A 22109-nucleotide genomic window follows, 5' to 3' on the forward strand; every position below is an offset into this window, starting at 1 on the left:
AATTTGTGTTTCTCTTTTATGATAATACAGTTAATTGACATTAATAAAATTAAGAGAAGGATGCAAGATTTAATATATAGTAACCATATAAAAAACTTATTAGTCTCACATGTTCATGTGCTGACATTATATTTGGAAAAGCTCATCACAAATAAATATTCATCCACAATCATAAAAGATAGATATATTTAACTTTTACGTTCAAGACTCAAACACTAAATTAATGAGCATTTTTTAAAAAGAATTATTTATTTTATTTTATGTGTGCCACCTCTAAGTTGGTGCAACTTGCAAGTCATATTTTTGAATTTGAATATAATATAATTGAATTTGATTAAAAAAATTAAAAAGTCAAGTAATGTTTGGTTCGTGGACTAGTTATGAAGATAGTATTGATGAATTAATTGTCTAATATGAATTATTATGCGGTAAATAAGAATATATAGAATGTCATGTATGTATTCATTTAATTTGTGCATTTTTGTATTAATAACTCTTAGCCACATATTAATAGTATATATATATGTTGAAGTATTATTTTAATTACTTTATCTTAATTCTTACATAATCAACTAAATGACATATTTTTTTTGTACGATTTTACATGATACTATTATAATTTAAAGTCAAATAATTTTTTGCTTGACTACAAGTATATGAATAAATAAAGTTATCATTTACACTACTTTTTATCTAACTTATGATTTTGTACTTTATATTTAAAAGAAATTGAGAATATATTATCAATGAGAAATTTTATTCAGAAATTATTTTCGTCAACATATTTAATAAAATATTTTTTATAAATATTTAAATTATGTAAATAAATACTAAATGTTCCATATTTTCGAATCTTAATAATTGAGAATAAACAACATCCTAGTCATAATCGTTTCAAGACTTTTATTAAATTTATTTCCAAACTTTTTAACCCTCTTTATTCTTTTTTTATTGATTTATTTTTTTTATAATGACCCTTTAGGTCTTAGAGGGTTAAGTTAATTATAAATCACTACTTTTTCTTTTGGTCCCAAAGTGGTCCCCAACACACTCACTCTAATTCCCTGTAGCAATGCCACTTGTTCCACAACAGCTGAACAAGTATTTCTCTTCTCTTTTTTTCTTGCTCGTCAAAATAACATATGATAATAAAAATCAAAAGCAAGATAACATATACGATCAAACCCAAAATAAATCGCTGTTAAGCAAGATAATATTCTACTATCTACTAATATTTTACTCTAATCTACTATCTTCATAGCCTTTTCTTTAAAGTTATATCCTCTATAATTAAGTTGGAGCTGCGCACCTTTCTCCAATACATTTTAGACCTATTTCTACCTTTCCTAATACACAATATTTAATTTTTGGTACTTTTCATTTGGATATCTACACATCTTTTCTTTACCTATCCAAATTATATTTTCCTCACCTTATTCACCACAAAAAATATTTTTACCATATAATTTACTCACTCAAAACCTCAATTAAGTTGAATTACGCCATAAAATTTTATTCAAATAAGAATAATTATATCTATCTCATCGCAATTCATCAATAGCAAGTGGCAAGTTCCGGCCTAAAAAGAGACGGACCAATTTTTCATTAATTAATTCATTAATTAAAGCCCAACACACTTTCAGCAAACGCCGTCGTATAAAAGAGCAGGTTTTGGCCTTCATTTCTCCGCCGCATTTACCATTGATCTCTCGCCGTCGCTGCCACCGTCAACCACCGTAGCTGCTGGCTGAGGAGTTGAATCACCGAAACGGTCAGTGGAAAATGTGTGGATTTCCATAAGTTTTTTTTCTCATTCCGATCTATAAAGTGAGTATCGGCTGGTGAGTTTTTTTTTCGGCGAAGGAGTTTGCTGTTAGGTCTAGGTGTTCCTTTTTAGTCTTATTTATGGCTTCGGAGGATGTGAAGGCGGCGAGAGATTCGGCTGTGGAGAAAATTGTGAACCTGGCGGAAGAGGCTAAGTTAGCTAGAGAAGAAATTAAGCCTACAAGCCATGCTGTCCTCAGTATCTGCAAGTCACTTGTCGCCGGAGGTGTTGCCGGAGGCGTGTAAGTTTTTTTTTATATACTATCACTGACTGTATATGTTTTCTCATGACTATAATCACAAAGCTTTGCCGAGTACTATGCTTCTTTTTTCCCCACCATATTGAGAGTTATGTCTATATTTGAATAATTGGATCCATTTATTGCTGATTACATGCATGGAAATGAAAATTTGCTATTTTGTATGCTCGAGGTTGATTTGGAGTTGTTATTTTTGATTCGGAGTTATGATTATTTTTGTCTGTTCGGGATTGATGCAGAGTTGTTGTTGTTTGTGTTTGTTAGAAATACCTGCTCTCTTTGTTATCTTTGGGTAAAAATGTTAAATTTTATTTATGAAATTGTATCTTTTTATAAGTAGATACTTCGAACAAGTAGAAAGATGTGTTCTTGATGAATTGTCACCCTCCTTATGTGGGAGTGGGTAATTACTACTATCAGTTCTGTCATCTTTGGGGTCAGTTTGCAGGAAAATTACCAGAGAATTGTTATTGAACTGATAAAAGAAGTACAAAATACTGGGTTGACAGACTCGAAATAGTATATAAGATGCTATTATGATTCTATGTTTACTTATATAAGCTTGTTTTTATCTGATGGACTCAAGGTTATAAATTGTATCCTGTTTTATAGAAGGTAATGCTCTATTGGAAACATGCATCTCCAAGGTTTTTGGTATATGCTTTAGTAAAATGATACTGATACTGTCTGCTCTACATGAGTGTTGATACTAACTATTGTTCTGATATGCTTGACTAATCTTTTTATTTTTGTAAAATTTGACTTGACTTCACACTTACTGCTACTCTCTCTCTTGCAGGTCACGAACTGCTGTGGCTCCACTGGAACGGCTGAAGATATTGCTACAGGTGAAGTATAATCTCATAGCTTGTGTATTTTCTCTCCGTTGAATATTTTTACCGAAAGACAACAATATAAGCTTTCTTCCTGCCTGCCATACTGGGTATGAATGCTGGAGCACTAAACCCTATATTTTAGTTTGTAACTCTGTATTTTTTCCTATTATAAAAATGTTTCAAGATTTCAAACTTTCTACCTTCCCTCTTTTTTTATCCTGTATCCCCCACAAGAGGCTCAGTGCTTAGATGGAGGTTCCATTTAAATTGTTTGTTCTCTACTTGTAACGTGATGATGTTTAATGTGCAGGTTCAAAATCCACATAACATAAAATACAATGGCACCATTCAAGGCTTGAAATATATCTGGAGAACTGAAGGGTTCAAAGGACTGTTTAAGGGCAATGGCACCAATTGTGCCCGGATCGTCCCAAACTCTGCAGTCAAGTTCTTCAGCTATGAACAAGCTTCCAAGTAATGTTCTTATCATAGCATAGACTTTACATAAACAGTCGGAGGATAATAGAATGCACCTTTATGTTTCTTGTGGCCACTTCATTTTTATAGATATTTCGCTGTTTATATTTTAACATTCACCTTTAATGTGGTGGTAGATCTTTTTCAATTTACTTCAATTCTTCAGTTTGGTGCCATTGTGCGTTTTAGGAGGGACCCTCCCCATACTCAACCAAGAAAAAGAACAAAATGAAAAAGAAGACAGAAAGGGAAAGATGGTACTTGTTCTTGAAGATTCCATGATCCTAAAGGAAACGAGCTCAATGTGGGTTCCCTACCTTTTGGTATACTGGGGATTTCCTTACCCCAAAACATTGATAAAATATTATGTTATCAAAATACTAAATGAAAGGAACGAAATTAGCCGTCTGTGAGAGGAATGTTGGAGAAATCATGATGACATAACTATGTCTTACATGCAAACATGACCTAGTTTATGAACCTCATTGTGGCGATAGACAAGTAATGTAATGACCTAATCTGTAGGGATGGCAATTGGTACAGGTTAAAGGCTTAACGGGGCAGGGAAGGGCAATGCTTGAATAGGGCAAGCGGGTCAAAGCTTAAATTTTCAATAATTTAAATAGGGCAGGGCATGGACAGGTTGTGTATTGGGTAAGAGCAGGGGGGAGTCCTTCATTGATCTCATTCGCTTTCACATTCTGAAAATTACCTCCATAATCTAACATTTATGGCTACAACATAAACTATTATTAATATTATTACTATTTCTTATTCCTCTTTTTCCTATCCTACTTTTTCATGCTCACTGGTCCTTTCACGCACACAGAGAAAAGTAGTAAACAATGTTGTTCTTTGATGGATATACATTAGATCCTTTGCAACATTCTTTGATGGATATTCTTGCAGTACAGTTTAGTGGTAGTCTCCCAATCATATGAAGATATTCCTATTCCTTTGTTTTCTGAAACCAAAATCATATGAAAATTTCACCCTTTAACTGTAGCTTAGTCTTGCATTATTGTTGTAAATGGAGTGGGGCGGGGTAAGGCTTAGTGGGGTGGGGCCGGGGAATATATTTGAAAAATGCTAAATGGGATGGGTCAAAATGTTAATAGGTCAAGACATACCCTACCCTAACCCGCCCTATTTACATCCCTACTAATCTGCCCTTTTAGGTATAATAGGGGAAAAAACTATGTTAAGGGTAGGTGAAGACGAGGTCTTGAGAAGGGCCCCATGAAGTACTTTCTGAAGATGGCTATTGTTGATGTCTCAAGTCACTAAAGGATTGTTGAATTTCCAACTTGTTTCTCATGTTACAGTTATATCATTCTGTTCTGGCTAACTGATTTCTTCCTTGATATTGGAACAGGGGTATATTATATTTGTACCGGCAACAAACTGGAAATGGTATGTTTCTTCCCTTCAAGTTATATACTGGTCATGGAGATCACCCATTGGAAGAAAAAATAAGGATTTTTTTATGGGGGCTTCACTGTTTGTTTTCGTTTCACCATCCTTGCATTTTAATGAGACTGATATTTTATTGATGAGTCCAGTCGTGGGAGGAAACCTAACTACTCAGTTGTAGAAAACTGTTAGGAATAGTTCTTGTCTTTTTGGATGTTATTACATATTGCTGTGTTGTAGCTTGTGCTTTGTATGTCATATACCTCTATGAAGTTCCTTTCTCCTTTGCCTTCAATCCTAGTTTAGACTCATTTTCTGCTAATGTTTGCTTCGCTAGTTGGAAATGGAAAGCTTTGTTTATCACTTGATTTATGTGTATTGCCCTTGCTGTTCACATTATGTGTATTTGGCTATTTGCTATTTGGATGTAAAAACCCAATCTGTCGAGCATAGAGATGCAAGTTTGGGCTGTGGGTAGTCATTTAGTGGAAAATGAGTCTCCTTTGCCAAGTTCAAGCATAATAATGCCTCAGATTGTGGGGCCAGATTTCAGTGATTGCTGTAATCTCACCAGTGTTTTCTTCCCTGTTGTAGTTAATCCCCTTCTCAGCAGAACTCTTTTTCTTTCTTAGTTGCGTTTCTGTTATAATAGTGGAAGAACTTCTGTATAAATGGGAGTAATTGCTGGGTCTCTAGTTCATGACGTGTCCACAAGATGAGTGTAGTAAAAATGGGAATGTTTAGATGAGTGTGTTGTCATACAAGATTGGATAAAGTTAGAAATAATCACGTCCAAAGTAGGCTTCAAGTATCATTTGTTGGGGGATAAAATAAGAGAAGCACTAGAAGGACATTTGTCGTGAATAGACCTCTATATGCAACAATTGATAGATGTTGCACAAGGTGCTAAAAAAGGGGGAGAAGGTAGAATTACATGCAGGGAAGTCGTCTCAAAAGACTTGCAATCTTGCAGATCCAATGCAAATTTAATTAAGAATAAAATGCAATGGAAGTAAAAGATCCATAAGGCTATAACCCAATGGATGTGTAGTTTCCCTAGGCTATAACCAACAATTTAATGCACTGGAAGTAAAAGATTCATAAGGCTATAACCAAATGGATGCGTAGTTTCATATCTAAAACTGAGAAATTCCCCTAGGTAGGAGGATCGGCTGATCACAAAAGCTCCCAAGGCATTTCAATCCCCTAACTCTATGTGTGCATTAAATTGCTGGACTCATCTGCACATACCGTGCTCTCTTAGACAAACTATCATCTGATAAAGGTTCTTTCTAAGATGTCTGCATTTAGTTGATGAAGCAATTGCATGATTTTGCTTGTTTTGTTCTTTATATGCAAAACTATTACATTCAAGTTTAACAAGAAAATGGAAATGCATTGTTTGACTCTTTCATCTTCCTTTACGACAGAGGACGCTCAGCTCACTCCACTATTACGTCTTGGAGCTGGTGCTTGTGCTGGCATAATTGCCATGTCTGCAACTTACCCAATGGATATGGTGCGAGGAAGACTCACTGTGCAGGTAATTTTGTGAATCCTTTTGAATAAATGCTATGAGTTTTGATTTATTCCTCTGGGTATTATTTTGCGAAGGTGCCTTCTAAAATCCTCTTCTCTGCTCTGCAGACAGAGAACTCTCCTTATCAATACAGAGGAATGTTTCATGCACTGTCAACTGTGCTTCGCGAGGAGGGTCCACGAGCTTTGTATAAAGGATGGACTCCTTCTGTCATAGGAGTTGTAAGTTCTCGTTCCCTGGATCAAAGGAGCTGGTTACCAGTACTTGTGATAATTTAATAACCATGCTCACTAGATTTAATCGTAAATCATAATAGAGACCTCCACTTTCAATGTTTTCTATGAAGAAAAAGATACGTGAATTAATTTGGCAATCATATTCTTGAAATGCATTGTTGTCTTCATTTGAGAAGTTGTCCATGAAGAAGAAATAAAAGTTCCATTCTCTTTTCAAGGTGAATAACATAAACCAACAGTCAATTAGCTAATTAGTATTACAGCCCAATTTTTCTATGGATAAGGTTAAAGATCAATCCCCTTCTCCCTGAATCTTTAATGAAAGGAAAAGGAAGGAACCTATCTAGAAAAAAAAAAGGAAAAGAGAAGAAAACATAACACTAGTGGGGAGTTCTTATCGTTCTTGCCAATGCTTATCATTTTATTTGGTGTTTGCAGATTCCATATGTGGGGCTTAATTTTGCTGTATATGAATCTTTAAAAGACTGGTTGGTCAAAACAAAACCATTTGGTCTTGTTGATAATTCTGAGCTTGGGGTTGTTACAAGGCTGGCATGTGGAGCTGCTGCAGGAACAGTTGGACAAACTGTTGCCTACCCTCTTGATGTTATTCGCAGAAGGATGCAGATGGTTGGATGGAGTCATGCTTCATCTATTGTTACTGGTGATGGGAGGAGCAAGGCTCCCCTCGAATATACTGGAATGATTGATGCTTTCAGGAAAACTGTAAAGTATGAGGGTGTCAGAGCCTTGTACAAGGGTTTAGTGCCCAATTCAGTGAAGGTTAGTCTTGTTTTTCAATATTGTTACCTTCCAGCTAAGTTACTCACACACTTCACTTTTGATGCCGCACCTGTGTCAACATGACATGGGTGTGGGATCCTTACCGAATTTGGGTACTTTGACCAAAGTTAATGGAGAACTTCGGGAGATATACCTACGATTCTGTAATCAAAATGAAAGCTAAGGTGAAATTGAAGAAAATAGAATAACTTGTATATAGAAATGTCTATGTCATTCCTTTTCCTTTTATCTCCTAGGATTCTCCTCTTGATCAATATTTCTCCTTGGAATACCTTGCCTGTATCTGAATCTTATATTTTAGATTATAAAGGTTTTGACCTCTAGATCCACACCCGTATCGGGTACCCACACCTGAGTCCAAGCAATTTAGCCTTCCAGTTCACGTACAGCCTTTTATCCTTCCTGTTTTGGTTATTTGAACCAAGTCCCGTGATATGTTTTATTAGTTGCTTAAGTTCTTGGAGTTGTGAGCACCTCTTCACTTACTATACTGTAGTGTTGCAATTGAGTGTTTACTTGCTTAAATAAAATTTACTGTTTCTGAGTAGACATTAATTTTGCTTCTGATAAGACATACTTTATATCATTGTTGTCTTGTGTATTGTATGCACTTCTACACTAAAATGTTTTTCCCATTATCATTGATGGAGACATTGTTAATTATGGGTTCCCAAATACTAACTTGTGTAATTATGTGTATCATCAACTATCGGCTTTTTTACTTTGATAATCTTGCCAAATCAGACTAGGACATCTTTTATTGAGACGTATTTGCACGGGCAAATTAAATTCCACATCCTGGAGGATATCTGATACTTTGTAGAACATTGAGTTGGATAGTTCAAACAAGTTTAGTGTTTCTTATGCTTAGTAAAAAGTATCAAGCATCACATAGAGATGGAATATTGATATGCTTCAGTTAATTAGTATAATTTGAGAACTGCTCTTCTCTAATAATTTGTTGCCACTGAATACTGATCCAAGACAAATAAAATTAAGGGGATACCCTGAGCATGAAATCTTTCCCTGTCAATGTAGAGGGGCGTGCCTATGATCCGTGAGTTTCAAATTGTGCGTCACTAACCCTTGGGGATTCTCAGTTATAAAAAAATCGTTCCTTACCAGTGCGAGCTATGGTTGGAGTGAACATATACTGAATGGAACCTTCTCCGTATGTTTCTGTAAAGAGGCTGTTACGGTCCTCTTTTCTGACCTATCGAGTTACTAGGATTTTATTTCCTTTTTCATAATAACTTTTTGTTCATGTCAGTTTTCTTGATTTCATCCTGACGGTGCTGTGTTGTTCAGGTTGTTCCTTCAATATCTATTGCTTTCGTGGCGTATGAGCAAGTAAAGGACCTATTGGGAGTTGAGATCAGAATTTCTGAATAATGAAGAGAAGCTCCAGTATTTATCTCATTCTTCTGATAATTTTGTAGGCAAGGATACAAAGGGTTATAATAATATGGTGGTTACATAGTCTAGACGGAGAATTTAGAGTCCTGTTCCTAGCCTGTGTTTAGAACTTCCTACTGTATGTGGTTGTTGCTTATTTAGTCGTGTTGTCAATAAGAAAATTATCAAGAATAGTGTAATGAATAATTTGAGTTCCTTTGTTAGTGAGAGAATACGAATATTCTGTGTTTTCAACAGCTTATTTTTGGCTATATGATCAGTTCCTCGAAATTATACAAGTACACTCCTATTTGTATCTTTTCAGTTTGTAGCCTATTTGTGCATTGTGTTTTAAAGATGCAAATGTCCTGCCAATAGTATTTATATATATTCTCTGTGAAGCTGCTATCTCCATTGGAGAAGCAAACCCCTTTAATTTATTCTCTTGCCTTTAGTTGTTTAAAAATAGCTGTTTGAGGATAAAGATGGAAAGGATAAACCCAATGATTCCTTTCCCTAGTGGATGTTCTTGGAAAAAGGAAAATGACCAACCACCAAGGTTGTGGTGGGTGATGTGATAAGTACCATCTGTTCTTAACCAGAAGTTTCGGATTTGAATCTTGGGAATTGAGATTGAGCTCTTTTTAGTAGGGAGCTTTGGACTTGTCATCACAAATTTGAATTAGTCTGGTTCCAAAATGGATATTGAATGCCAAGTGAAAAACCAAAGAAAATGGGGGAAATGACCATGTAAAGCATGAACAAAATCAAATATACATTGACATAAATAGCTTTGATCTATGTTGACAAACTAAAGAGTGAAAACATCACTAGATTTGTCAATACATTGTTTACTTGTGGTTTTATAAGCTACGAAACTTTTTATTTATCTACTTTTTTTGCTATGATGGCTATAAATTGCTGATTTTTTTTAATCAAAAGTATTTAGTAGAAGTGTAAAATGCTTTTGTAAAGTCGAATACAAATGCCTCTTTCTTCATTATCATCTATCCATAAATGGAAAAGACATTTTCTTTCTTTTTGCTTGCTTTTCCACAAAGATGTTATTCTTCACATTCTTCTGCAGTGTCTGAATGAAAAGAGAGAATCTTGATTACTTTTAAAACAACATAAAGATAAAAATAATTCGTTACTTATGCTGGTGAACGATAACAAGTATCTAAAGGCGCACAAACACCATCATTATTTGTGAAAATCTTACCTGCAATCCTTAATCTTGGTTTGAAACCTGGGAAATTCATGTTCAGTAGCTCTATATTTATTGATTCCTCCGCGTTTCTTGGAATTAACTTTAGAAATAATGTTGTGTTCTTGATGATCTTTATTATTATCGATCTCAAATTCCTCTAATTTTCGTTCTTCAGATGATAACGAAAAAAATGAGAGAACAAGAACAAGATTCAGCTCTACTAGAAACGTTTCTCTTAGTTTCTCATCACCTTTCTCTTCCTCTCTATCCATTAATTGTTCTTCAAGCTTCGTCGTTGTACTCGTAGATTCAGCCATTTTTTTCCCACTCAAAAATAATGTCAAGTAGAAAAAATATGTAGATTTTTTATCATAGGAAAATGCCTTGTAAATAGTAACTGGGATTTGGAAACCATAAGAAGAATAAAGGACAATTATATATAGCTTTAATATGTGGTGTCTAACTCTTTTTTAGTCATCCATCATTTTTTTATGTAACAATAACCACAATTTCATGTATTTTAGGCACATGTTTGGCTAATAGATTTGGTTGGTTTTTTTTTTTTGTTCCTTTCTTTCCTCCCATAATTTTTTTTTAAAAATATTTGCCTTTGCACTAAGAGTATTTTTCTATCATCACGAATTATTAGTATTATCTAAATGTTGGGGAATGAATTGAAATAAGTAGGGTAAAATAGGTATAGAATAAAAAAATATTTCTTAATTTTTCAAACTGAATAAGTTAATATAGATATTTATTTTTAATATAATAATCAAGTAAAATAGACATTAAATAGTGAATAAACATGTATTATGATGTGATATATAGTTATACAAAGTCAAATTGCATTAGGTAAACATTTAATTAAAAAAATTCAAAGTTGGTGTAATAGGTTACTTGAATGATGTTACTTGTACAATATTAATGTTTAAATAAATGTTACTTGTACAACATAAATGATAAAGAATTAAAAAGATATTCATCTTCGATTTATTTCTCAACTCAAATTCAAATTAAAGATAAGTGAGATAATGATAAAAATTGAGTAGATATTTATCTTCTATTCAAATTCATTAACTATTATTGAAGATAAATACTACCATCTAGGGGCTAGAAGCACACACCAATTGGTCGACACATGTGCTTCTGGGCATTAACATTTCATTTAAGGACAATTTAGTTATTTATTATATAACTAGTAAATTTATCCGCGCTTCGCGCGGACATAAAAGTAAATAAAATTTGAAAATATTAAACATGATGTCTACTTTAATTTACTATTGCTTTGTACATTTTTCTATCTACAAACATGAACAAATGTAATTCACTATCCATAAACTAATATCATAATTAAAAATATCTTAATTAAAAAAAACAACAAATAAATATAAGTGTCAATATAGAAACATACAATGCTGAATCTTATTCTATTTTTTCTTCCTTCGTTGCAGTCATACTTTACAAAGTACTGGATTCCATATATCATCCCATTAATCAAATAAATCCCTTCATTTACTGAACTTTTTTTTAATACTTTTGATTTTTAAAAATTAATTTTGTTATTATATCAATGTCCCATTATTCTATCCTATAAATTCAGCATATCAGATTAACTCTTGAATAATTATTTGTATCGATATATTATATATGAAATAACTGTCAATATCTATAAATTAATTAATGGAGAAGTGATTTAACATCTCTTTTAGACAAATCTTTTTAAACATTTGAGATTCTTAATGTTAAATTAATTTTAAACACATAAATAACTGTAATTATAGTTAGCTACTTGTTAAAATAAAATAAGGTGGCGTTTCACTTTGACAATAATTTTTTTTTCTATTTTTACAATAAAACATGACTAAACGGCAATTAAATATAGCAATTGTTTTTCTCATATTTAATTTTTTTGTGAACAATTCTAAAATGACCACAATATCACTCAAATTAGCATGACATCAAAAGCAAGCCAAAAGTTTAGAATCATTTGTTCCTATTCCAGAAGAAAAAATAGATGATATTAAATGGCTATCACTCAAAATTCATCATAACAAAAAAATAATTAAAAAAGCACAAAACTCATAACCATAATTATAAATAAGTCACCTATTTAAAATTTAATTTCAACTATTATATGCTTGTCTATATATGTAAATTTAATATCCACGACATATCACAAGAAAAAAAAATCAAATAGATGTTATTCAAATTCTATTTGATATTAATCAAATTTTTCATATCATCATAAAAGTGTCCTCCCTCATCTAAAAATAAATTAATTAAAAGTGGACAAAAGAATTATGTACCTATAAAACTTCTTGCTCAAATGGTGTAATATTCTATAAATATCCACGACATATCACAAGAAAAAAATATATCAAATAGCTATTAATCAAATTCTATTTGATATTAATCAAATTTTTCATATCATCATAAAAACATCCTCCCTCATGCAAAAATAAATTAATTAAAATTGAACAGAAGAATTACGTACCTATATAATCGTCTCATCCTCCCTCATCAAAAAATAAATTAATTAAAAGTGGACATACCTATATAATCGACTCTCTATTTGCATTACCTTTTCTTTTATTAATCAGCATAACATATACACTATGTTATTAATCGTCATAACATACACTATTGTTGAAAAGAAATGAAAAGTATATATATGCAAAATATTACTCAAAGATCATTGCTCCCAAGATTTAATGCAAAAAGTAAATGTAAGAGTAATTGTTGAATATACAGGGGTTATAGGAAGGGGAAAGATGAAGAAACATAGACCGTCACTATCCATTAATTATTCAATTTATTGAAGAATTAAAAATCAATAATAAAGTCATGATATATTACTATTATGTGGGCTGATTTTTTATACCTAAAAAAGGGAAGTGCTAAATAGCCAGAAAATTTGGATAAATTGGCCAGAAAATTAAAAAAACTATAATATTTTATTTTTAAAAAAATAAACAGATCTTTTTTCTATTTTTTAGTTAAAGGATATTAAAGTTAAAAGGGTAAAAATGTTTTAAAAGGTAAAATAACATAGATAAAATATCATTCTGGCCAAATTCTGACCAAAATTTTTTTTTCCCATAAAAAATATTAATATATTATTATGTTATCATTATATAAAAAAGAAGGAAAAAAGATAGGAAATTAATGCAAAAATAATAGAGTAAAAAGAACCGTTTTAATTTTTATGAATTTGATGTGTAATTAAGACGTAAGAGATTTAATTGGAATGTGGCATTTTATAAATGGCAACATTTGAGCAAGAAGTTTTTAAAGACACTAACATTTCTCTTTCATATTTAATATTTATTTAAAATTTTTTGATTAAAAATTGAAATAAAATTCAAAAAATTGAAAAAATAAATAAATATACTTCCTGATCAAAGAGGCATGCCACAATAGCATGCTTATGATTCTCCTTTATATATCCAACCCTTCATAACAACCAAGGAAATAAGTGTCCTAACAGTAGTCATTTTAACCACATGTGAGAATGTTTCAGTATAGTCTACTCCATCCTGCTGTGTGTACCCTTTTACTACCAATCTAGCCTTTGAATTTTTTCACACTACCATCTGCCTTATGTTTGACTTTGTACACCCATTTACAGCCAATAACATTTTCCCCTCTAGGTAATGGGACCAGGTCCCAAGTGTCATTTGCATACAAGGCTTCAAATTCTTGTGTCATGGCATGTTGCCGGGTAGGATGCAACACAACTTCTTCATATGAATTAGGTTCATAATCAAGTGAGATGGTATTTACCAACTGCTGACTATCAGAACAAATAGTGGTGAAACAAACATGGTCATGGTGAGACAAAAATGAGGTGAGAGAGTGATGTGGAGCAGAGGTGTTATGTGCAGGTATGGAAGAATGTAGATTGGGTAGTCTGTAAGTACATATAAAAAAAAGTTGGTTTAACTCTCAAACATAAAAAGTAACATATGCTATTAAAAACTTTAATAAAAAGTACTATAATTTACAATAAATAATAACTTAAAATATCTACAAGACAACAAAAAAAAGACTAATTTTTGTACTGCTTGTGTCACATAAATTAGGATTCGGATGATTTTAAAATTTTAATTTTGGTTATACATTATAAAATAGCCGAAAAATTGAATGATATAATTTTTTTAAAAATAACCGAATGAACCGTCCTATCGATAACCCTAATGTTACTTCTACTCTGTTTATTTTTACTTAAATTTACAAAGATATGCTTCATTTCTACCCTCAATCTTATCGCTACATTTATTTGCTATTTAAAATTGAAATTGAAATTAAAAAGACAAATGACAAATAAGTTTCTAGATTAGCTCACTTATGAGCAAAATATATTATAACAATCTTTACTAATTTTATAACAATACATAAACTATACTCCCTCCATCCCATATTAGATGGGCACTTCCAACTTTACACGGTGATTAAGAAATCATTAATAAATTGAAAAAGGTCACCATTTTGCCCTTTGTTTATATCAATGCACATTGAAATGAGTTACAAAACATACACATACAATATAGGAATGGTCATATTAATTGTAGGGGTAAAATGGAAAAGAATTAATTAATTCTATCCTAATTTAATAAGTGCTCAAATAATATGAAAAAAATATTTTTAGTAAGATTCTCATCTAATATGGGACGGAGAGAGTAACAATATAACTTTATTAATGTTGGGCCCGGGCAGCGCCCGAGCTTTCTTTATATATATATATATATATCAAGAGAAAAAATTAAAAGAAAAGAAAAGGATTTATTTAAATAATAATAATAATAAATTAATAATAGTGATAATAAGGAGAAGAAATAAATAAGATTTTCTTTAGACAACAAAAGGGGAATTAAAAAAATGTCTTATAGCAACAACGAGAAAAAACAAAAAAGTAATTATAATAAATTGTACCAATAATGCAGAGAAAGATAAATAAAATATTTAAGATCTATTTTTTAAAAAAGAAATTATAAATCAAAGGAAAGAAAACAATTAACGAAAAAGAGAATTTTTTGAATAAGAAATATTAATTATGGTAATAATGATGAGAGATCAACAAGAATTTTTATTTTCAAAAACTATAAAAATAGAAGGTGGAAAAAAGTAAACTGTAGTAGTAGTAATGATGAGGAGAGGTGAAAAATATTTACTATTTAATAAATTGTAATAATGGTGAGGAGAGAAATAAATATATATATTTTTTTTATTTTTTTTTTGCAGATTTTACAAATCAAAAGATAGTAAAAAATTTCAAAAAAAAGAGAGGATAAATGATAATCCTGACCAAAGTGAGGTTCTACATCAGTCTTTTATCTTCCATCTTTATATTTTATTAAATTGAGATATCAATCTTCAATCATAGTACTTAATAATGATTAATAAAAAAAATTAATGTTTGTGTTTAATTGCAATACAAATTTAAAAATTTTCTTTTATCTTGTGTTGCAATTTATTTCCAATTTTCTACACTGAATAGATGAATTTTCGATGAATATTATGTATGATAAATATTTAAAAGTTATATTTTTTATACAAAATTTACTTCTACGACTTTGCTACAATAAACCTTTAGCCCGATGACCATTTGTGTTCTTTTCATTTTGTTCAAAAAATCAAACACATCATATAATATATTTAATACTGTATGATCCATTTTCTTTCAAGTGCATCAACAATTCAGCAAAACGATTATGATTCAATTAAAAGAAAATATTTACTATTTTAAATTACGATTCTAATCAATAGCAAAAAAATTCACACTATGTTGAATTATTTCAACAGTTATTATTACATTGCTTAAATTGTATTTAATAATAACTAGAACTTAAAACTTAAATCTATTTGAATTTGAAAATTAGAAATGATTCTTAAAATATTTTTTGATTTTCAGATATAAGAAATGATTTATTAAAATATTTTTAATTATTTTTTTCTCATCGCGCGAAGCGCGAACATTTTCACTAGTTATATATTAAATTTAGAATTTTTTTTCTTGTCAAATAAAAATGAAACATGAAATGAGAAGTAAAAAGATCAGAAAAATTAAGAAATGAAGAAACTATAAAGAAACAGAAAATACTGCAACTAAAATTTCTAACTTATCTAATAAGCATTAGGGATTTTACGTTAGTATTCTCTTTGCCATGATATTATTTAGGTTAAAACTGTGTACTTAGTTGTATTTTCCTATTTTAGAAACTAAAAAATTCAATATTTTTTTACTGAAAATTTTGAGTTATTTAGTTTTTTTTATGAAGAAAAACTTCCAAAGTTTATAAGAAAAACTTTTATTTTACGTTATAATTTAGACGTTAATAGATTAAGGTCTGTTGTTTAATTAGATTTTTCATCAAAATGAAAAAGAAAAGTTGCACTAAACCTGTGTTAGTTGCATCTTAAAAATATGATTTATTTATGTTAATTTTATCTTTTTATGACTCAAATAGATTCTCGACTCAAGTTGAGACTTCTCTCGTCGTACGGACATAAAATCATAAAGTGTATTTTTTACAAATATATTATAGTAGTAGTTGTTTTCATTTTCTTCAAGAAATTGTCAGCTATTTTTTCCAATAAGCAAATCTGTGTTCAACACTTTCTTATAATTAATTATTACAATTATGTCAAAGTCCAAATTGCCATGCAGAAAATAATTACTTTTAAGTGCAAGGGTTTGACACAATAAAGTTGACAGCCGTTTTTTCTAAATAAAAGGTTAATATTATTTTTGAAAAAGTGAAGTTGCTTTAATAAAAATATATATATTTTATATTTAAGGTGAAACTTTTTTATGAGGTTCAAATTAATCGAATTTCAAATGAATAACGAACATCAAATTTATAAAAATAAAAAATAAATAAAAACTTTGAGATTGCCAAAATGGGTCCGCCCTTTAACTTGAAATTTTAAGAGCTAGTATAGCAATCCAAAGCTGACCATTTATTTGTTTTTATTAATAAAAAATATCTTTTTTTTAAAAAAATAGAGTAAAATAAATAGATAAAAGATAATGAAAAAAATCATATAAAGAAAGTTGCCATTGATTATTCCATTATATATGTTCTTTATAATTGAGACACCACTATAATAGTAATTTGATTTGTGGGACTTATTAGAATTTAAGTTGGATACACTGTCTATATATAACTTCTTTTATAATATTATATGAATTTTATTTTTAATAATACATAAAGTTTAATACTAATTAAATTTGATATTATAATCTACAAACTAAAATAGTAACATGTTGGCACCGATTAAATTAGCACAATGATATATGTTTTTTAACACTGAAGGAAATTATTTATCAAATGAGTTTAAATTATATACACGTTGAATACGAAAAAATAATTTTAAAAAATAAGTTACACCATAAAGTTAGCAACTTAGCATGAATCATGATACGTAATTATGTACTAAGACCAGATATCAGTTGTTCAATATTTTATATTCATCATATCAAAGAAGTTTGACTTTCCTGCTGTTTTTTTTAAATAATATTATCACAATGCAAAATTGGGGGAAAAAAATATGGGCAAAAAAAAAAGATATTGTTTTAGGAGTTTGCAATGTTATGTGTGCCCTGCTCATGTATTTATTCCATTCTTTTAAAAATAATTAATAATTGATGTTATGGTGATAAAATTAGTTTGAGAAAATATGGTTCGTTTCAATACGTTTAAGTATTAATTTGTCCATTATTAATCTAGTTTATCTTGATTTGTTAGCTCGTTTAAGAGTTTGAAATAATTTGAGTTAAGTATGTAACCTAAATTGACTAATGATAAATCTTGTCAAAAAGTTCAAATTTAAAATATATTTTTTCATTTGATATATCATGTAAAGCTATAATAAAGAACAATTTATTTACTTAACTTTTCTCTAACTCTCAAAGTATATAAAACAAATTAAGAAAAAAAAAATTAAGAGCTAAACGACTTGGGATGTGATTCATATTTTTAACCCATGTTTAATAGAGTTTGACGATATTTATTTTGATCCGTCTAAATTTAGCTCAATTACATTGCATCGATAATATTTGTTGATAAAGATTGGAATCTTTGACATTGCTAGAACAGTTCCAAATGGTGCTGTTTGACTAAATAAATAAAGTAGGAGTTTTATTATTATTATATATATAGTATATGTCAATCCAAATTTGACCATTTATTCCAAAGTGAGAAAAAAATTGTTTAAACTTTTTTGGCTAGTATTTAAATACTGTTTTCCTAATGCATCTATATATAGTAACAAAATACTAATAAGAAAAATTCATTAGTGTGAGATTTTAATTTTGCATTTAAAAAGAATAAAAAACTAAAGATGTCTAGTTTTTCAAGATTGCTATCAACAATCTCCAAGAAAGTTGTGAAACCTTTTTCTCCTACTCCATCAACTCAAAAAATTCACAAATTTTCACTTCTTGATCAATGTATGGGTAATTTTTATATGCCCCTTGTTCTATTTTACCCAAAACATCAACTAGAACAAGGTCCAAAACAACTCTCTAAACTTCTAGAAAACTCATTTTCAAAAGCATTGACTTATCATCAACCATGGGTTGGAAGTTTAAGAGATAATGCAACTATTCATTGTGATGACACTGGGGCTGAGTTCTTTGAAGTTGAAGTTAATTGTTCAATGAATCAAGTCGTTCATCGCCCAGACTTAACATTTCCTCCAGGGTTATCCTGGAAGAATGTTCCTCATGCAAATGATGGTGGCCGATTGAGCGTAGCTCAGCTTAGCCACTTTGATTGTGGAGGAATGTCAATAAGTGTGTGTATGTCACATAAGGTGGGTGATGCGCGTAGTGCCTTTTCCTTTTTGAAGGATTGGGCTACAATAACCCGACAATATCCAAATGATGAATTATCATGTCCTTCGTATTATGTTCAGGATTCATTAATGCCATCTCTACCCGACGGCCCACTAAAGTTCCCCGTTGTGGTTGAGCCAAATGAAGAAGAAAGTGTCGAATTTGAAAAGAGGTTTTTTTTATCTGAATCCAATATAAGAGCTCTCAAAGCATTGATAGTTGATGATCCATCATCAATAGTGCAAAATCCAACAACTACTGAGGTTGTTAGTGCAATTGTTTACAAATGTGCAGCAATTGCTGGTGCAAACATATCAAATGGTAATGATTCTTCATCTCAAATGGTTTTAGTATCCGATTTACGAAAAACAATTCCACCTTCAATAAAATCAACATCCACAATCGGGAACATTCTCACCGCCTTCTCTACACCAATATATAACCTAGAAGACCTGAGGCTACCAAAATTAGTTGCCGATATAAGAAAGTCTAAACACGAGCTTTCCACCAGAGACAATTTCAAAGAAAACAAATGGATATCAGAGATGCTAGAATACGCAAATAAAATAAATACAGGAATAGAGGATGACCAATCGTATCGTCAGAAGAGTTCATGTCACGATGTGTATCGATGTAGTAGTATATGTAACATTCCATTCCAAGATTTGGATTTTGGATGGGGGAGACCTACAAGAGCAAGCATAGCAAGTACACCATTTAGCAATATGATTTATTTGATGAATACACAAGATCAAAATAAAGGAATTGAAGTGTTTATTAACTTGAATCAACAACAAATGTCCATTTTTGAACAAGACAAGGAATTTTTACAATTTGCTAGTCCTGTTGGTGATAATCATGTTCATGAGGACAAAGAGAAATTATATTGCATGGAAGCTTTCTAAATTATTCTTACATGTGCATTCATGTCACAAGGAGTTTATAATTCAACAAGGTTATAAATTTGTATTTGCTATATATGTTTCTAAATTTCTATTTTATGGTATGTTGTTTATTTCGTGTAAAACCTCTTTAAATTTATTTACCATAAAAATATAAAAAATTTAAATATCAAATTATTTTTAAGAAAAAGAATTATTCTCATAAATTCTTGAACGTCTGAAGTTCATATAAAATATCTACAACTTTAGACTCATATTTAAAAGTAGTAAACTTGTAAATTCTTATACATTGCAAATATAATTTAAATGAGACGACCTATCACCCTCTTTAATAAACTTTAAGTGTCACAACAATGCCAAAAAATTAATTAAAAAATTATAATGTTAAACTATATAATATGTTAGTCAAACCTTATATTAATTACATATCTTGTATCTTAAAAAATGTTTTTTCCTTTAAATAACTCGTGAGATTCATTGTTTACTTTTTTAAACTGCATACATATATTATATATCTGTTGGCTATTTTCAATTTAGGTGGACATTATTTACGTTAGTTTTTTAAGAAGAAAAGCGAATAGATGACGTTTTGTCATGAAAACATGTTTGTTCATAAATTTTTAAAAAAAATTCAAAAACAACTAACAAAAATTTAAAAAACAACTCTAATTTATTTCATGATCAAACACAATTTCAATTTTTGTTCGTAAAACAATTATTTTTCCAGTAACAAAATGAAACATAGTCAAACGCCTCCAATATTTGGGATCAAACTTCAAATTGAAGTTCACCCACAAAAGAAACATTATAAGACAAAATGATCCATAAACTTTTAGAAATATCTCCAAACACCCTTTATCTTTCCTTCTTTCTCCCTTTTTCCCCTTTCAAAATTTCCCCATCGTCTTCAAAATTCGATTCAGGCATCCAAATCTCCTTCAAATTCAGAGCAATTTTCAGTAAAAAAAATAATCAAAATCTGGGCTGCAATGAAACGCTATATGAATCCATTTTCCTGTATCTTATTGTGTTGCATCTTTTTGTTGAGTTCGATATACATCGCTAAAGCTGAAGTTATTACCCTCACAGGCGATACGTTTAATGATAAGGTAAATAAAACTTATTTTTGTTGCTTTTATGTTACTCGGACTCTTCAAAAATACTGTCACACCCGTATCGGATTCTGCAAAAATATACTACTTTTGGAGGATTCTATACACACTTGTGGACATTTTTGAAGAGTTTGAGCAATATAGATATTAGTTTGTTGTTTGGTTAGATCAGAGATTAGTTTTACCTTGTAGAAGATTACTAGGGTTTATACGATCTGTAACATGTATGTGTTTTGACTTTTTGAGTAATTGTTGCTCTATGCTGTTGTTGTGTCATTTGAGATGATATTTTGTTAGTAATTGAGTGATGATATCTAAATTTGATCTGGGTATTTGTTGATTTGGTGTGTGTCGGATCGTTCAAAAGTAGTACATTTTTAATGGTTATGATACGGGTGCAACAACATTTTTGTTTGATGAGTTTTCAAGTAATTATTGTTCTTATTTTGCTGTTTTATTTTTTAAAAGATGATAAGTATTTCATTAGTTATTGAGTGATGATGTCTACATTTGATCTGGGTGTCTGTTAATTTGATTGTTTGTTGACTTTTGTTTTGTTTGTCAAAGTAAGAAATGAGTGTTTCCATATCTGATATTGCTCAAACTCTTCAAAAAAAAATGTTGATGAGTGTGAGTATGTTTCGTCTGGAACTAGTACATTTTTTTACGGATACGATATGTGTGCAGCAACATATTTAAAGAGTTCGAGCAACATAGTCTATATTGGAACCTGCTACGTGTCATTTTGGGTTGGAATTGCATGAGATGCAAGTGTCCTTACCATTCTCCTAATTGTTTCACGGAATTATTTTTCTGTGTAATTTGATTAGGAGCTTGTAACAATATCTACGCCTCAATTCCAAGCTAGTTGGGGTCAGCTGTATTCACTTAATATAAATGGTTTATCTGGTCTATAAAATTTCAATACTCTGTAGTCTGTACTTAAGGATTATCTAACACGAGGAGTTCTCTAATATAGCGGTTAATCTCCAATATACTAAGAGTAATTTAGTATGCACTTGAGCATATTGGACACAACTGTTTTAAAGTAGGGGATAAGCATTAAGGGCTTGTTTGATGATGTATAAGCATTATAATACCTGCATGAAAACCAACATTAAATTATGGCCAAATACACACACACACACCCAACTTGTCTAATACTTTCATTTTGACACTTGAACTACAAGTAGCATCTATTAAATACTTTATGTTGTAGAAAAATGTAACTTTTGAACACAAATTTGATAATTCTAAATTA

The 22109-nt window shown here is 30.5% G+C and overlaps 2 protein-coding genes and 1 long non-coding RNA gene across 4 annotated transcripts; 2 read left to right on the top strand and 1 right to left on the bottom strand.

Annotated features, from left to right (window-relative positions):
* Window positions 1–1607: 1607 nt before the first annotated feature.
* On the top strand, window positions 1608–9111 carry LOC125838930 (mitochondrial adenine nucleotide transporter ADNT1-like). Of its 2 annotated transcripts, XM_049517932.1 has the most exons (9): window positions 1608–1771; window positions 1864–2066; window positions 2884–2932; window positions 3231–3394; window positions 4773–4810; window positions 6241–6353; window positions 6458–6571; window positions 7025–7369; window positions 8699–9111. In XM_049517932.1, exons 2-9 carry the CDS (start codon window positions 1906–1908, stop codon window positions 8780–8782), a joined length of 1068 nt encoding a protein of 355 aa, XP_049373889.1. In that variant the 5' UTR covers window positions 1608–1771; window positions 1864–1905; the 3' UTR covers window positions 8783–9111. The 2 variants fall into 2 exon arrangements, with proteins under 2 accessions (XP_049373889.1, XP_049373888.1); XM_049517931.1 differs by having other exon boundaries at window positions 1608–2066.
* Window positions 9112–9823: 712 nt separating this feature from the next.
* LOC125838954 (uncharacterized) lies at window positions 9824–10282 on the bottom strand. Its single transcript, XR_007443643.1, has 2 exons — window positions 10008–10282; window positions 9824–9875 (listed from the first exon to the last, which is right to left on the bottom strand). It is a non-coding gene; the product is annotated as an uncharacterized LOC125838954 (long non-coding RNA).
* An 8050-nt stretch (window positions 10283–18332) lies between these two features.
* LOC125838996 (acyltransferase Pun1-like) lies at window positions 18333–19739 on the top strand. Its single transcript, XM_049517999.1, has one exon. It carries the CDS (start codon window positions 18339–18341, stop codon window positions 19737–19739), a length of 1401 nt encoding a protein of 466 aa, XP_049373956.1. The 5' UTR covers window positions 18333–18338.
* The last annotated feature ends 2370 nt before the right edge of the window (window positions 19740–22109 follow it).

The sequence above is a fragment of the Solanum verrucosum genome, unplaced genomic scaffold, assembly GCF_900185275.1.
Source record: "Solanum verrucosum unplaced genomic scaffold, falcon-dt-bn FXZP01000163.1, whole genome shotgun sequence".
In the NCBI taxonomy this organism is placed as follows: domain Eukaryota; kingdom Viridiplantae; phylum Streptophyta; class Magnoliopsida; order Solanales; family Solanaceae; genus Solanum; species Solanum verrucosum.

Excerpts from the sequence above, each read along its gene's own strand:
- LOC125838996 (XM_049517999.1), top strand. The coding sequence starts at position 18,339 with ATGTCTAGTTTTTCAAGATTGCTATCAACAATCTCCAAGAAAGTTGTG.
- LOC125838930 (XM_049517931.1), top strand. The coding sequence starts at position 1,906 with ATGGCTTCGGAGGATGTGAAGGCGGCGAGAGATTCGGCTGTGGAGAAA. Across the intron at positions 6,354-6,457 it reads GAGGAAGACTCACTGTGCAG|ACAGAGAACTCTCCTTATCA; the intron begins GTAATTTTGTGA and ends TCTGCTCTGCAG. Across the intron at positions 7,370-8,698 it reads TAGTGCCCAATTCAGTGAAG|GTTGTTCCTTCAATATCTAT; the intron begins GTTAGTCTTGTT and ends TGTGTTGTTCAG.